Source organism: Juglans regia, chromosome 3 (genome assembly GCF_001411555.2).
Source record: "Juglans regia cultivar Chandler chromosome 3, Walnut 2.0, whole genome shotgun sequence".
NCBI classification, from domain to species: domain Eukaryota; kingdom Viridiplantae; phylum Streptophyta; class Magnoliopsida; order Fagales; family Juglandaceae; genus Juglans; species Juglans regia.
Window position 1 is genome coordinate 13,488,669 of NC_049903.1, and position 16,980 is coordinate 13,505,648.

A 16,980-nucleotide genomic window follows, 5' to 3' on the forward strand; every position below is an offset into this window, starting at 1 on the left:
TTAGGCTGCATTTAGATGTCGAGATGTATTAAGTAGATTTGAATTTTTTATGAATAATAATGAGTTGATGGTTGGGTGAGTTTTATTTTATGAATAATAGTGGTTGAGTGAATTTTATGAGACATTTAAATGAATTTAAAATATATTTAAATATTTAGATGAATTTATATATATTTATGGAGTGTTGTAAAATCTGTAAGACCCACCACTGTTTTTTTTTTTTTTAAATCAAAGAACAGATATCTGTATATACTTTGAAAAGTGTCATCAATACAATGCTTTTCCTTTTCTAAAAGCCCTCTTAGCTAACATGTGAGCCACCTCATTTGATGTCAACAAACTGCACCTTCCATTGCTGCTGCTGCAACATCTTCTTTGCATCTTCAACGTACTCCCATAAATCGAGTAGTCTGTATTTTCTTCGTTAACAGCTTTCGCATCACCCTAAAAAACTACTGTGAAAAATCGAAGGTCTCTACAAAGCTTCAAGGGACCCACCACTGTTCATTTGCAGTGATTGTCCCCCTACACACGCCAGCTTGCTGTGAAAATTTGAAAAAAAAAAAAAAAAAAACGGTGTTGTGTAACGGCATCCGGAACCGTCAAGTAACGGAATTCCGCTCGACACGGCGCTCGAGCAGGACTTTTAAAACCTTCGAGCGACGTTTAATTACAAAAGAAAACCCTGCGCCGCTCGAGCGACTGCATTTCCTCCCAAACATCCATTGTTCTCTCCCCTTTCTATTCACTCGAGTGGGCTTTTTACACCATTTCTGTTCACAAATCGTCTTCAATCAACGGTAAGTTCATTAGCTCCAAAAAAAGAGGTGTTGAAGCTGTCGGCTGCAGCAGGTGGTTCCCGATTTGGAGATGGGCACCGGCGATTCAAGATACATAGAAGGGAAGGAAGCTTGCAGCTGGATGGAGTCGCAGGGGATTTTGTTCTCCTTAGCAAGAAGGGGGCTCAAAGGATACCTCACCCTGAGGAAGAAGAAACACGAGAGAGAGAGAGAGAGAGAGAGAGAGACGGAAGGCAATTCACCCAACGGAAAGAAGAAGCAGACGTGTGAAGAGTAACGAAGAATCTGCTTTAACTGCAAAAAGCAGTCAGGAGCTCAAGTCACGGCAAAGCACAGTAACGAGTCCAGCAAATTCGGAGTGAGCAGTCATAGGTGTTTGGATGGTTGAAGGAGTTTGGGAATACTCGTTGGCCCGTTGGGTTTGGGAATCAAACGTGGCCTTAAACAAATGTTACGAGCTGTTGGTCTTTTTTTTTTAAGAGTTTTTTAATTGTATAGATAGTTGGATATTGAAAATGAAAATAAAAATAATTGTTAGAAGTTGTTAGAAATTATAAAAGAGTTCATCTATACAACAGCCCACTGTTCATCCATCCTCCACACTCCATCCGACGTGTATATATATATATATATTTTAAATGAAAACGTGCGTCTTCTTCTTTAGTTTTATTTCAATTTCCCCCCGCTCCCCCGCCCCCCCACATTCTGCTTCGGCTCAGAAATCATTCCCCCTCCTCTTTCCCCTGCGAGAACCGTTCTCTCATCCACTCCCCCAGCTCGTGTCGCCGCCGGCCTGACCCTCTGCCAGCCCCATGCGTCTCCATCACTCCGGAAGTGCGTGGCTCCATCACGGCGGCACCGAGTGGCAAATATTCTCCACTGGGTTTTGAATTTTTGTACGGGTTGTTCAACTTCGCCATTTCCGCACGCTTCAGTCATCCACTGGTTTGCTGCTGCTGAGAGCCACCGTAGGTCGTCTTGCAAGGGTAAGAAATTAAAGAAAATGAATTTATATTTTTCTCTTTTCGTTGCATCTCCGATCGTCTTGAATATCCATTCCTATTTGTTTAATCTGTGTTTTGTGGGTTGTTGATGTTGTATGTTTTTTTGGTTGTTGATAACATCTGAAATGAGCCGATTTGATGTTGTTTGATCTGTGTTTTGTGGAGGTTTTGGGTTGTTGATAACATCCGAAAATATTTATGGAGACACCTACGGTATTGCAAGCAGTGGTCAACTGGTTGTGAATGCTAAATATTTGGCCCTTATTTTGTCTAGTAGAAATAAATTATCTTTAGAAGTTCTGGAATTTTTTACTTATAAGAAAAAGAAAAGAAAAGTTTTGGAAACAATTTGGTCCCATTAAGCCATCCTTATTGCTATGTATGAGGCTATATGTTGACCATTCATTTTATAATCTGTGCGCTTTGTATGTTGACCATTCATTTCAACTTCATTCATCACTTCCAAAATCTGAAAGTTTCCCACTTTGTTTGCCCTGCCATAACCTCCAATAGGTTGATTCTGCCAAAACTTATATATACATGTCAGAATAGTTGATAAGAACCAAACGGCATCACCCATTTGCTTCTGCAAGATTATCAACAAGATAGGAAATGCAAAAAGAAACATGTACATATTCCTATACATATATAATGAATCGGACTCAGATATTTAGAATACATTCACAAATATTTAAAGCACAGTGGGATGCGAACGCAAGCTTCTAAATCCCAATAAATAAAATATCTCCAAATATTGGCATGTTATGCTTGACTTCAAATGTAATTTCTGTGTGATGGGAAGCTAGCTCATTGTTAGTGCAGTTGTTTAGATTAGATAAAGGGCTATACTATATATACCCAGCTCCTATAGGACTGGAAGACACAACTGGGATCCGATGTTCAGTTGCATGTGGTAGACATCTGTTAATGTTAAAATATTTAAATGTCTCTGCAAATTTAGTTAATGACGTGATGATCCATTAAGTTATAAAACTCTTTTTATAATAAAGTAGATCTGACTTATTACATTAAACTAAATTAGTACATATACTTCATATAAGATTTATGTGTAAATCTATCCTCAATATATAAAAGGAACTGCCCGAGATCGGAATCCATATCCCATGCAACAAAAAGGCCATTAAATTTGAATCTCAGTTACTTTGGACCTAGTCTTAACTTCTTGAACCAATCAAAATCAAATCAGGAAAATGAAGTAAAGAAAAAGAAAAAGAAAAAGCAAGGAACAAAGATGGCTTCTTCCTTTTTTTCACTTTACAAGAAGTTCTATTTATACTGGAGGTATGAGAACTAGATGTCCATATATTATATATACATACATGTATTATGTATATAAAATGTATATATGGGCTGTGTTTATCATTACTTGTCATTGGTTAAATCCCATTACGTTTCTTAGTTCTAAATGCACATTTAATCATACAAGGAACATAAAAAGTAACTAAAAAGTATGCATTTTTTGGTTAAATACAGCCCATTGTACGTTGTTCATTGAGTTCTGCAATATGTTGGTCTGTGTCTCCTTTCGTTTTTTGGGCAAGGGATTGTTATATTTAAAAAAAAAAGAAGCTATTAGAATATTGAGACTCCTACAATCATCCTGTAGAGTAAAAATTGCCAGGAAAAGAAAAACACTCAATCAGATGGAAATGTTTCTTCTTTCAGGTATCAATTAGTAGTCTTTTGTTAAATTGCTTGATATAACATTTAATAGAAGAAGAGTTATACTTGTAAGGGGTGTAGATTGAATTCTAAATACAATGAAAAAACCAAAATATCTTAGAAGTTCTTGAAAATGCTCAAGAAAGATGATACCTCATCATTTATTGAATTAAATAAATGAATGAAAAATAATGCTGAGAAACTCTATACTGGCGAAAATTATCCCGTTGGGAATACATTAAGGCAACAATAAATAATAAGTTGGAAAAAAAACTCCTCAATTGCGGTGATTTCAAGTGACTACCTATCAACCAAATAATTGTAGAAAATATCATGAGCATTATGTCGATCTAGAAAGAGTAACGATGGACGTATGCAGGTTTTTTTTCCAGCCCTTAGCTTCTATACCTTGTGAATGCAGGTTGTGGGATTTCTTATGTTGATATAATATTGTTTCATCAATAGATATTGAATAAATTACGTGATGGGCGAAGAGGAAGATGGAAGGCCACCCAGGCCTTCTACATCGATTTCAGGAACCCAGGTATGCTACACATTGATTATTTATAAATATCGCAGCCTGGGATATTGTTAGCATTTACTTAATCCATTGTTTATTGATATATTATAGGAATATTATGGAAATGTAAATCCATATAACCTGCCATATATGATGCCTCCAAATCCATATCCACATCCAAATCCGTACGCTTGGGGTAGTCAGGTAAAGCTATTTTAGTATATTGATTTTTTTTTTATTGCATGGGTTTGAGTCATTCTAACAATAGCTTTTTTTGCAGCATTTGCCACTGCCACCATTTGGAACAACCATGTCATCCCCTCTGTCGAGTAATCCAGAGGAGTTGAGACGAGATGAAGATACAACCCAGGTAGTTCATTTGAGTCTCATTGTTGATTGTTTCATGTACCTTCGTATGTTGTACATCTTATAACGTGCATTATGAAAAAATGCAGAAGTCGGCGATGCCACCATGTGTGCCAACTATGCCCTACCCATCTTGCCCTAGTGAATCATCAACTATGCCATCATCCTCTGTAGCTGAAAAGAATTTAGGAGGTACACTTTTAACCATATCAGTTAACATCCACTAAATATATTAAAAATACATATATTGTTCCTAACCATGCAATCTTCCTTCTCAGGAACATATCCACATCCATATCCATATCCATATGCTTGGCCTAGCCAGGTAAAGTGTACAATGGATATTGATTTTGTTTAATGTGTGGGTTTGAGTCATTGTAACAAAGTAGATTTTTTGCAGCATCTGGCACCGCCATCCCCTTTGTCGAGTATTCCGGAAGAGTTGAGACGAGGTGAAGATACAACCCATGTAGTTTATGTGAGTCTATTTTTATGCTTGTTTCTTGTACCTCTGTATTTTTGGGTACTGAATAGCGTGCATTTCGAAATATGCAGCATTCAGCGATGCCACCACGTGTGCCAACTATGCCATCCAATTCTGTACCCGATCAGAATTTAGAAGGTCTAAATTTACATGCATATCAGTTAACATCCACTAATTACAGTAAAAATGCAATTTTTCTAACTATGCAATTTTTCTTGTCAGAAATTTCATCCGACATAAATATAGAGCCAGATGCGGAGGGGATGAATGAAGTATCAGATGATAATAATAGAGTTGAGCCTCCAAACGTTGGTATGCACTTTGCTACTGATAAAGAGGTTTTAGACTATTACAAACGATACGCCAAACAAGAGGGTTTTGGTGTTATCATAAGAAGAACGAAGAGAGATCTGGATGGGAGTGCAAAGTATGTGACAATTGGCTGTGCACGTGGTGGCAAATATTATCCTAGCCACAGTAATTTCTCAAAGCCAAGGCCAACAACAAAAACTGATTGTAAGGCGAAGATAAATGCTCGGTTTGTGAATGGGGTATGGGTGTTGACCAGTGTTGATCTTGTTCACAATCACAGTACGGTTAGCCCACAAAAATCTAGATTTTTTAGATCTCACAAACATTTGGATGAATATAGTCAGAGAATGCTCGATTTGAATGACAGAGCGGGTATTCGGATGAATAAAAATTTCCAGGCACTTGTGACTGATGCTGGGGGGTTTGAGAATTTAGCTTTCCAAGAGAAAGACTGTAGGAATTTTATTAACAAAGCTAGATACTTGAGAATGAGTAAAGGAGGTGGTGAAGCACTAAACGGCTACTTTAAGAGAATGAGGAAAATGAACGATGACTTTGTTTCCGTCATGGATGTGGATGATGAGTTTAGAGTTAGAAATGTGTTTTGGGCTGACGCACGAAGTCGGGCCGCATATGAGTACTTTGGAGATGTCATCACGTTCGATACTACGTACCTAACAAATAGGTACGGGATGCCGTTTGCTCCCTTTATTGGAGTAAACCACCATGGACAATCCATTCTCTTAGGGGCAGGCTTGATATCAAGCGAGGACACAAATACCTTTGTCTGGTTGTTTGAAGCATGGTTAGAATGCATGAATGGATGGGCACCCGTAGCGATCATAACAGACCAAGACAGGGCAATGAAGAATGCGATTGAGATTGTATTCCCGAATGCAAGACATCGATATTGTCTCTGGCATATAATGCGGAAACTGCCGGAGAAATTGGAATCTCACTCAGCATATAACGTAGGACTGAAGACTGCAATTATGAGTGCAGTCTATGATACACAAAATGCCGAACAATTTGAGGAGAAATGGGGGCAGTTAATTCATAACTATGACCTTATTGACAATTCATGGTTGCAGGGGTTGTACGCTGAGAGGTCATTTTGGGTACCAGTTTACTTGAAAGGTGTATTCTGGGCTGGTATGAGCACTACTCAACAGTCTGAAAGCATGAACGCTTTCTTCGACGGTTATGTGCATTCCGGTACGACATTGAAAGAATTTGTCGATCAATTTGACAATGCTTTGAGGAAGAAGGTGGAGGCGGAGACGACAGCTGATTTCCAGTCCTGTAACCAAACAATCCCATGTGTATCCCTATTCAAGATTGAGAGGCAGTTTCAGTCATTATACACGAATGCAAAATTTAAAGAGGTCCAAGCAGAGGTTTGGGGGATGCTTTTATGTAACCCTTCACTTGTGGGCACTGAAGGTAGCATTTCCACCTTCGATGTTTTAGAAGAAATCTCTACACCTGATGGACAGTCCAAAATTATTAAGTACATTGTTTACTTTAATGAAGACGAATGTGAAATTCAATGCACGTGTGCCTTGTTTGAGATGAGGGGAATTCTCTGTAGGCATGCATTTAAGGTCTGTCAGATGAAGTACATACATGTGTTGCTAGAGAAATATGTGTTGGATCGATGGAGGAAAGACTTAAAGAGAAGATACACACTGGTTAAGAGTAGTTATGATGATGTACGGGTCAATGCGGATGCACGACGCTATGAGCTTGTCGTACAAAGATGTCTAAGATTTGTGACGCGTGTATCTCGAAATGATGAAGATGTGAATGCATTCTTTCATATGTTGGACGACTTTGAGCATAAGTATGTACGATTAGAGCCTGAGTCCGGTTCTTCAAAGTTAAAACAGAATGTGGTCGCCGTCGCCGATAAGGATAAGAAAATATTAAGCCCGCACGTTGTTCGGGAGAAAGGGAGACCACCAACACGAAGAAAGGTCCCAATGGTCGAGAAGGCTACAAGGAAGAGAAAAAAAAAAACAGGTATTACATTAAAAAAAACACTTGTGTAGATATTGGGATGCATGTATATATTGTTCCTAATAGATGAAACTGATTTTATTTTCCAATCTAGACATACAGAAATCTATTTGACGATACATCACACAATGTTGACCTCCCGGTGTCAGAAGTTGGTGCTACTGTTGAGGAGGTTGTTATCCAAACCCAGTGTAGTACTCTAACACAAGCTTACTCGGCCAATGATGAGGTCTGAGGTTATGTCCACCTTTTGTCATTGCAATTTTTCTGTTTTTAATGTTATCTCAGATCATAATGTGTACATTATCTGTAAGTTTCAGGCTACGCCAAGCTTGCCCGATGGAACTTAGCATAGATATTGTCCCTGAGTCTTGTATATATATTTTGGAGATCTCAGGCTTTTGTGAACTGTGGTGGAAGATAGAGTAGAAGCTTGGGCATTTTGTATGTGCACGTGGGTGGAAGGACTCTGAACAATTTTTGTGCTGGTATTAGTTCTACTCAAATATATTGGGATTCCCAGGAAAATTTTGAACAGCTACTGCATGGGACGACAGAGTAGAAGCTTTTTGGTTGAACTGGAAACATTTTTTTGCCTTGTTCAGAAGAAGTATTCTTGTTTCATGGTTGGGGATTCCAAAAAAAACTGTATGCTGTTTCATTAGGTTCTCGTACAGTGAAGAGTTAATGTTCTCATCTAAGGCTTTATGATATTCTTCTCTATGCTAGGTGAGGGACAGAATACATAGTTTATTCAATGACAATTGCCTGTATAATCACGTTTTGGGTACCAGTTCTTGAGATTTTTATGCTGAATATGTGTTTAACTTCATCTGATATAGGGTTTTGGTGCAGGAAAATTATCCAAACTCGTAGCTTCTCTTCTCCCATTCTCTGAACAAGTGTTGACATAATCAGAGTTTGGGTACTAACAAGACTATTTTTGTACATGCTTTCTCAACTGATGGTGCCTATCTGGCAACTGTGGGAAGAGATGGTATAATTTTCTCTGGAACCAACAAGACTATTTTTGTTGTATTTGTTTATTTGTTCAATAGCAAACTCAATTTAAATACTAAATGCAGATTGTCTACGAATTTTTTGTTACTCAAAAGAACACCTCGTATGTGGTGGCAAAAGTTATTATGGTGCTCTGGAAAGAAGTAGTCTCATGCTCTGGAAAGTAGGTCTGTTGGTTTTAGCATTGATCGAAACTTCTTCTGCGACGCTTTCTCCAACTGGTATAAACTATGAAGGTTGGCTCTCCGCAGATTTTCTGATGATCTTCAATTGAACTTCTCTCTCTTATTCTTTTCCTGTTGAAGATTATTGAATTTATTTCTCTCTTTTTTTTTCCCTGTATATTTCATTTTCGAAATAACTACTGTTCCTTATAATTGAATTTAAGAGTTAGTTATTTTTGTAATTTCTATTTTCATTCACAGAATAACTCTATGTTATCATTTGCCCCTGAACTTTCAACAGTTGTAGCTTTGATGGCCATAAAAACTGATCTGATTGATCCGCATAATGTTCTGTAGAATTGGGACATTAATTCTGTAGATCCATGTAGCTGGAGGATGGTTACCTGTTCTGCCGATGGCCATGTTTCTGCTTTGTAAGTTGCCTGCATCTTCCTATAAACTTTGGTCAAAGAAAAGCAGGACAATACTTTTAATTAGCTCATTTCAGTTTGAACTCAGTTCAGTCAAGGTTCATCATCATTATTATTTTTTAAACAAGGGATTGCCAAGCCAGAGCTTGTCTGGTACCTTATCGCCAAAGATTGGAGACCTCACTAACTTGCAATATCTGTAAGTTATTACATCATTTTCACTGATTTTAGATTTGAAATTTGTTTGTTCTTGGCAGCTGGTTATGACTTCTGTTGTGTTGATTGTTTTTGGTCTTAATTTTTACTCCATCTTGTTTCAAGTATTAACACCAAGGTTTCTTCGACATAAGAGTTTTGTTTGGGTAGTGTTAAAACATTTGCCCCTGAATAATAAACTATGGTTCTATAAATGTGTAGGTTGCTGCAAAACAATGCCATTTCAGGTCCAATTCCAACTACCATTGGAACGTTGGAGAAGCTTCAAAAACTAGATCTCTCCAACAATACATTCAGTGGTGAAATACCTAGTGTAAGTGCTGCGGGGCCTCAAGAACCTGAATTATCTGTAAGTTTCAGAGACTTCATACTTTTTTTTTTTGTTTCTTGCAAAATAAATACCTTAATTGAATGTTGTCTAGTTTGCCACATGCTCAGTGCTAGCTTTCTGAACTCTTCTGGCTTTAACTTTGTTTTTTGAGCAAGTGAGGAGGTTAAACAACAACAGCCTTACTGGACCCTGTCCCGAGTCTCTATCCAATATTAAAGGTCTCACTCTCGTGTATGTACTTGTCCTTTGCTCAGTAGTTTACTCTGCCATCCATATATTTTATAAAAAATATGTATTCACTTCTATAGTTTGTGTAAAGGTTTGTAAAAACCACCGTAAATTTTAGGTGGATCACTTCATTTATTTATAGCAGTAGATTTACATTTACACGTGATGAGTTTAAGTTAACAAATACAAAAGGATCCGGTTCATAAATGATCTTGTTCTTGATCTTGAACTTGATTTGGTTCTTGAGCTTGATGAGTAACCGTAATACCCCCCCGCAAGCCTAGCGTTTGAGAGTCTCAGACGCGAAGCTTGGAACGAAAGAATATAAATGCAGAACGACTAAGGCTTTTGGTAAAAATGTCAGCAAGCTGGAGATTGGTAGGTACATATTGAAGTTGAAGTTGTCCGGAGGCCACCAATTCACGCACAAAATAATAATCGAGCTCAATATGTTTCGAGCGACTGTGAGAGACTGGATTTGCTGCAAGAAAAATGGAGCTTTGATTATCACAAAATATAAGTGGAGAGGAGGAAGATATCACCTTGAGATCATGAAGAAGATGGCCAAGCCACTTGACTTCAGCAGCGGTGCTGGCGAGTGCTCGATATTCTGATTCGCAACTTGAACGGGACACTGTCGGTTGTTTCTTGGAACGCCAAGAGACAAGGTTATCACCAAGGTAAATAGCATAGCCAGAGATAGATCGTCGTGTGTCAGGACAACCGGCCCAGTCAGCATCCGAGTAAGCGCGGATATCACGAGAAGAAGAGGGGGTGAATGAAAGACCATACCGCAGGGTTCCTTTAATGTAGCGTAGAATCCTTTTAACAGCCTGAAAGTGGCAAAGGGAAGGCTTGTGCATGTATTGACTTACGGCAGAGACAGCATGAGTAAGATCAGGCCGAGTGATAGTGAGATATTGAAGAGCACCAACAAGTGACCGGTAGAGTGAAGGATCATCAAAATCAGGACCATCAATGGATAGGTGATGTGCAACTACCATGGGAGTGCTGACGGGCTTACTATCAACAAGTTTGGCACGTTGCAATATTTCATGTGCATATTTGGCCTGACTTAAAAAGAGACCAGAGGAAGACCGATATGCTTCGAGACCCAGAAAATAATTTAATGAGCCCATGTCCTTGGTGGCAAATTCTTTGGAGAGTTTGCTAATAAAAGTATTAAGAAGAAGTGAATTGTTACTGGTCACGACAATATCATCAACATATAATAAAAGATAGATTAAATCAGTACCCTTAGAAAGAACAAACAAAGAAGAGTCAGCCCTACTGCAAATAAAACCAATAGCAAGAAGAAAAGTACTAAACCGATGAAACCATGCTCGAGGAGCTTGTTTGAGCCCATATAAAGCTCGACGCAACCTGCAGACATGAGAGGGATATTTTGGATCAATGTATCCGGGAGGTTGCTCCATATAAACTTCTTCCTGAAGAATGCCATTTAGAAAAGCATTTTTCACATCAAGTTGGCGAAGTGGCCAGTGGTTAGACACTGCCAAGGAAAGAACAACACGAACAGTGGAGGCTTTGACAACTGGACTGAAAGTGTCATTGAAATCAAGACCTGGTTGCTGGGTGTAGCCTTTAGCAACAAGACGGGCTTTGAGACGATCAACGGAGCCATTTGCAAGGTACTTGGTGCGAAAGACTCATTTGGAGCCAACGATATTTGTACGTGGCGGTCGAGGTACTAAGTCCCAAGTGTGATTTTGATGCAAAGCTTGAAGCTCCTCATCCATGGCAGCAATCCATCCAGGGTGTTTGGCAGCAGTCTTGAAGCCTTTGGGTTCGCGCATGGTGAGTAAGGATTTGATGAGATTGGAATTTGGAACCAGGCATGTATGAAGGGCCCGAGTAGAAGGTTTGAAAATCCCAGATTTGGCTCGTGTTTGCATTGGGTGGGTGCCAAGGATTGGTGCTGGTCCTGGATTTATAGCTGGGCTCGGAGCGGAAGCTAAGGCTGGAGTAGGCAAGGAGGAAGCCAAGGGAGATCCCGGCTCATCCATAGCAGGTACATGCACAACTGAAGTTGGAACAGAACTACAAGGGGAGTTAGTTAAACAAGAGCTACACAAATCCGGAATGGTAATGGGCTGTGAGGGAGAAGAGGTAATTATTTTTGGAGAGTGGGTTGCGGTCGGCTCTAGAAAGGTAGAAATGGAGGTAGTGTTTAAAGGCCCAGATTGAGTGTTATTTTGATAAGGGTAGCCATGGTCGTCAAAAACAGCGTGTCTAGAAATAAAAACTTGATTAGTGAGACGATCAAGACAGCGAAATCCATGATGGGACATACTATAGCCAAGAAAAACACAAGGACGACTACGGGGGGCTAATTTGTGTGGAGCATAATCACGTAAGTAGGGGAAAACAAGACAACCAAAAGGATGAAAATTAGAGTAAGAAGGAGGCTTACCAAAAAGAACCTCAAAGGGAGAGCGATTATTAAGAAGAGGTGTTGGCAAGCGGTTAATAATGAAAGTTGCAGTGCTAAACGCGTCAACCCAAAATTTAAGAGGGACATGAGAGTGAAAAAGCATAGCAAGACCTGTTTCAGTTATATGTCTGTGTTTGCGCTCAGCGCGACCATTTTGAGATGGAGTGTAAGGACAAGACATTTGATGACGAATACCCGAGGAAATTAAGTGACGTTGAAATTGATGATTAGTGAATTCAGTTCCCCCATCACTTTGAAAAATTTTGATTTTAGTAGAAAATTGATTTTCAACAAATGTATGAAATTGAAGAAAAATACGTAAAAAATCCGATTTATGTTTTAGAGGATAGAACCAAGTAAACCGGGAGTAATCGTCAATAAAGATAACATAATATCGAAATCCAAGATTTGAAAGAACAGGTGACGGTCCCCACAAATCGCAATGAATAAGATCCAAAACATGAGAAGAACGGTTTTTATTCAGAGAAAAAGGAAGTCTTTTACTTTTAGCAAGTTGACAACTAGAGCACACATTAGGATTTGGGAGTAAAGAGGTAACACATAGATGATGATTTTTATTCAAAAGAGAAATAATGCTATAAGAAACATGGCCCAAACGAGCATGCCAATCATCAAAAGATGCGCGCGGACAATTATTAGGAAGAACGGAAATGAAAGATTTATGACCACGTTCAAGAACATAAAGTCCATTTTCACGTCGACCGGTTGCTACCACTCTTTTTGTGTCGCGAGTCTGCACAGTGAATCGATCATTAGTAAAGGTAATAGAGAATGGAAAATCAGAGGTTAGTTTACTAATGGAGATAAGATTTTTAGTGAGACCGGGCACAACTAAGACATCTTTTAAAAGAAGAGAAGGAGTTGGAGAGAAAGTACCGGTGTGAGAAATGGGAAGAGATGCACCATTACCAAATACAACACAATCCTTACCAAGATAAGTGTTTGCCGTGTCTAATTGAGCGGCATCATGGGTCATATGAGCAGTGGCCCCAGTGTCCGTGTACCAGTCGGAGTCTTGGACGGAGTCTTGACCATCATTAAGAGAGCAAGAAGTGAAAGCTTCAACTAAATTTGCACTAGGGGGCCGAATGTAACGATCACGGCAAACAGAGGCATAATGGCCTTCACGACGGCATATTTGACAGCGAATGGGACGAGTTCTTTGAGTGTTTCATCCACCACGTGCACGTCCTCCATGAGAGGAACGGCCCTCTCCACGACCACCCGCATGTGATGCGGGTTTGGAAATTCTAGAAGTGGTAAAAGCAGCAGCAGTGGAGCCCAGAGGGGAGGTTGAGTCCAAAGATCGAACAAAGATCTCATGGCTTTCGGCTTTGGGTACAACATCATCAAATAGAGGAAGAGGAGACAGAGATAATTGAGTGGTGGAGAAAACTGAAAAAGATGATCCAAGACCACGTAAATACCAGTGAAGTTTATCAAGATCATCAACTGGACGTCCCATTGCAGCAAGTTGATAACAAACGGCTTTGAAATCACGGGAGAACTCAGGGACTGTTTTGTCATTCTTTTTCATAGTCTGAAGGTCATCCTTCAACCGAAGCTCACGAGACTTTGATCTGTGGCTAAACGTGTTTTCCAGGCAAGACCAGACGGCCCGAGATGAGGATAAGCCAACGACAGCAGACATGGCTTCTTCTGTAAGGGTGGAAAGTAACAGGCTTAGAACAAGTTGATCAATCTGTTTCCATTCAGTCAACTTCGGGTTTGCAGAAACAGAGTCGCCGTAAACAATGGTAGCAGCGGGCTCTGCGCAGGAACCATCAAGATATCCAAGAAGGTTCTGACTTTGCAGCAACGGTAGCACCTGACTGCGCCAGAGGAGATAATTTGAGGAAGACAACTTGATGGTGAGGAGATGAACCATGGTGGTGAAGGGGAGAGAGGGGTTGACGGAGGCCATTGGATTGCGGTTTGGATGTTAATCCGAGAAAGGGCTCTAAGATACCATGTAAAGGTTTGTAAAAACCACCGTAAATTTCAGGTGGATCACTTCATTTATTTATAGCAGTAGATTTACATTTACACGTGATGAGTTTAAGTTAACAAATACAAAAGGATCCGGTTCATAAATGATCTTGTTCTTGATCTTGAACTTGATTTGGTTCTTGAGCTTGATGAGTAACCGTAATAGTTTGAACATCTAGGGATCTTTCTTTTAACAATCTCAGTGGCAACTTGCCAAAAATATCAGCAAGAACATTCAAGTGAGCTACTTGTTCCACCTTTCTTTCAATGCTTAATTACCTACAAGAAGTTTGTTATTGTCAATGGTTGACATTCACTTTCTATTTTCTCTTTCAGAATTATCGGTAACCCTTTGATTGCCCTGTCTTGAAGGGAATATATTCTTAACATGTTTTAGTCCTCTATTTGTTTGAGACGCGTAAAACAGTTTTGTGGCCTGATTTTTTCTTCTCTGTTTCTAGTGTAAGTATCATTATTATTTATTTAAAGTTAGTGAATTTCTGTCTTGAAACTTTTGATTTAGTCACTTGGCAAAATTATCTATAGTGCCCTTAACGTGCTTCTTAACAGTTTGAGGTTTGTGTGAATTTTATAGGTACTTCATTATGAGGACAAAGAAGAAACAGACAGATGTAGAGGAAGACGTTGCAGCGACCCCCGTTTCAACAAAGGCTGCAACAACTACCATTGTTTCTGAAAATGATCAGCAGTTCGATATTTGGTTCTGGAGAATTGGAAGAGAAAAGGAAGATCAAAACAAAACATCCTGAACAACAAAAGCGCATTGATGAAGAGAAAGCCATTCTCAAACAATTTATGACTTTGCAAAATCTATCCCGAGTACCAAAGTATTGAACATTCACCATCAACTTTATAGACGACTAGAAAGTATCATCTGTTGGTTTCCTTTTTCCATGTTAATTGACATTGAATGTAGTTTATACTCTGATGTTGAATATCAATGGATTCCCAACTCTGTTTGAATGATATCTTCAAAAACTTCATCTAATTCCACTCGGCATGTTCTTGAAGTTATTGTTGTTTAAGTGCAATACAAGAATTCCTAGAAAATAACAAGCCATTATTTTTATGGGAAAGGTTTGAAACAAGCTGATAGTAACAAGCCACATCAACCAAATGTAGAAAATGATAATAACATCCCTACTCAGGAACAAGTGTTTCCACATCAACGTCCAAACTCCTAGCCTAGAATCTACACAAGCAACATTTGCATCTCCATTGTCTTCACCATCTCTATGACTTTGCAAAATCTCCATCAAGTTACATAATATCAATATGAGCACATATATGAGACAACATATATGGGGCATGAAGAGAACTAAGCTATCATAATTAGAATTCATCGATAATATATCATACACTTGTTAGGATCCGATCATTCTATTTACATTTAAAACTAACATGATACATTTACATTCACAACCAACCAAAAACTATTACAAGAGATACAATCCAATATAGACACAACAAAATTCGTACAACCCTATTCTCTACTAGCCTTCTTCGAAGTTCGTCCTCTTGCTTCTTCAACATTTTCTCTCTCTCTATTAGTTTGTCCTTTTCTTTTCGAGCTTCATGCTCACGCAACAATAAAGCATCCTCCCTCTTCCAAATTTCATTCTCTCTCATCAGGTTTTTCTCAGATACTACTGATTGCAGTATATCTGCCCAAATGAAGAATTGACATCTTGTTTCTTCCTGTGTACAATTCAAGAATTTCAATCTTCATGTATAAATAATTTTGTACATGCATTAAACATGCATTCAAGCAATACAAAAGTTTGCAATTGACTTACCGTTCCATAATTCGGACAAGCATAAAATTTCCTTCCAGGATTTTTGTGGGTGTGGAGATCCTTAATGGTGCTTTCAAACCACACCAACAACTCGGTGATTCCATTTCAACATCATTAACTACACATGATGATGATTGACTCGATGCCATAGTTGATCTACGTGATGATTGACGTAAAAGTACTGTAAGTGTAAGTGCTGAATTAATACCCACACGCTGAATTAATGTATTTTGTTTCACATCAATTCAACATTATTTTTTTCCTCCAAACCAAATAAAAATCTATCTACAACCAGATAAAATGAATGCTAAAATGCTAACAACCAAAAGCAGTTTGAATGCTAACATCTGGGCATAGTACTATCTCCGATCCCTATTAAAAGTTTCTGCCTTTCAAAACAGAACAAGACATAGTACTTGAGACAATTCCCAAAACGACTATATGAAGCTAACCATCACCTCATTCTCTAGATAAAATTAAGTCGACTTAAAATTACCGAAATTTAAAGATCCAACCCCACAATCCTGATTTCAACAGGATCTGTTTGCTGCTTTTATCCAACCCCACAATCCTGCTTTAGCAATAAAAAGATTAAGCAATATATTATGCTACAGCAGAGAAATATTTTCAACGATGTCCATGTTTTTCAGACTACTTTAATTTAGTGTAACATGGATATCATGGATTTTTTCTTGTAAAAAATGAAAAAATGGAGGAAATGATTTTCTTCTAGAATACTCAATTATTACATTACATTAGATGTGGACATGAATTTTGATGAATTCTCTCTAAACAAAATAATAACATGAGAAAATAAACAACCATACACTGAAGCATCTTCCAAAATTTTCTTTTGTTTTATATGGATGTTGAGTAGATATCTATGGATGTGATATCTATTACAAACATATCTATTAAATATAAACTGTATGGAAGCACAAAGCTTTGCTTTTGTTTATACACATCATCTTTTTCTTGACGATATTTGATAACCGTCAAACTTTCTAAAAGTTATTAGGCTTCTAATTTCCTAATGCATGCCTTTTGGTTTTTTAAACTTCGAGTTTTTTTAATCTAGTTTTCTAACCAAAAGGTTGATAAGGGTTATTGAATTAACAAA

The 16,980-nt window shown here is 38.5% G+C and overlaps 1 protein-coding gene and 1 long non-coding RNA gene across 8 annotated transcripts; both read left to right on the forward strand.

Annotated features, from left to right (window-relative positions):
* The first annotated feature begins 1,520 nt into the window (after positions 1 to 1,520).
* On the forward strand, positions 1,521 to 8,801 carry LOC108998079 (protein FAR1-RELATED SEQUENCE 5-like). 6 transcript variants are annotated; one of them, XR_004801089.1, is made up of 14 exons: positions 1,521 to 1,786; positions 3,953 to 4,031; positions 4,119 to 4,211; positions 4,288 to 4,377; positions 4,463 to 4,565; positions 4,652 to 4,698; positions 4,774 to 4,851; positions 4,929 to 4,995; positions 5,080 to 7,191; positions 7,291 to 7,417; positions 7,509 to 7,917; positions 8,031 to 8,185; positions 8,274 to 8,444; positions 8,674 to 8,801. XR_004801089.1 is itself a non-coding variant. In XM_035688099.1 (11 exons), the coding sequence occupies exons 2-10, from the start codon at positions 3,972 to 3,974 to the stop codon at positions 7,389 to 7,391; spliced, it is 2,751 nt and encodes a 916-aa protein (XP_035543992.1). In that variant the 5' UTR covers positions 1,521 to 1,786; positions 3,953 to 3,971; the 3' UTR covers positions 7,392 to 7,417; positions 7,509 to 8,020. The 6 variants fall into 6 exon arrangements, 2 of the variants coding, with proteins under 2 accessions (XP_035543992.1, XP_035543993.1); XR_004801088.1 differs by having other exon boundaries at positions 8,044 to 8,185; XR_004801090.1 differs by having other exon boundaries at positions 4,466 to 4,565; positions 8,044 to 8,185.
* Positions 8,802 to 8,929: 128 nt separating this feature from the next.
* Positions 8,930 to 15,030, forward strand: LOC108998080. Of its 2 annotated transcripts, XR_004801093.1 has the most exons (6): positions 8,930 to 9,002; positions 9,221 to 9,368; positions 9,506 to 9,581; positions 14,223 to 14,282; positions 14,380 to 14,505; positions 14,639 to 15,030. It is a non-coding gene; the product is annotated as an uncharacterized LOC108998080 (long non-coding RNA). The 2 variants fall into 2 exon arrangements; XR_004801092.1 differs by having other exon boundaries at positions 9,221 to 9,581.
* The last annotated feature ends 1,950 nt before the right edge of the window (positions 15,031 to 16,980 follow it).

Bases quoted from the DNA above. Each gene is read 5' to 3' on its own strand.
- LOC108998079 (XM_035688099.1), top strand. From the start codon at position 3,972: ATGGGCGAAGAGGAAGATGGAAGGCCACCCAGGCCTTCTACATCGATT. The intron at 4,378-4,462 runs GTAGTTCATTTG...GAAAAAATGCAG, and splicing joins GAGATGAAGATACAACCCAG to AAGTCGGCGATGCCACCATG. The intron at 7,192-7,290 runs GTATTACATTAA...CTAGACATACAG, and splicing joins GAAGAGAAAAAAAAAAACAG to AAATCTATTTGACGATACAT.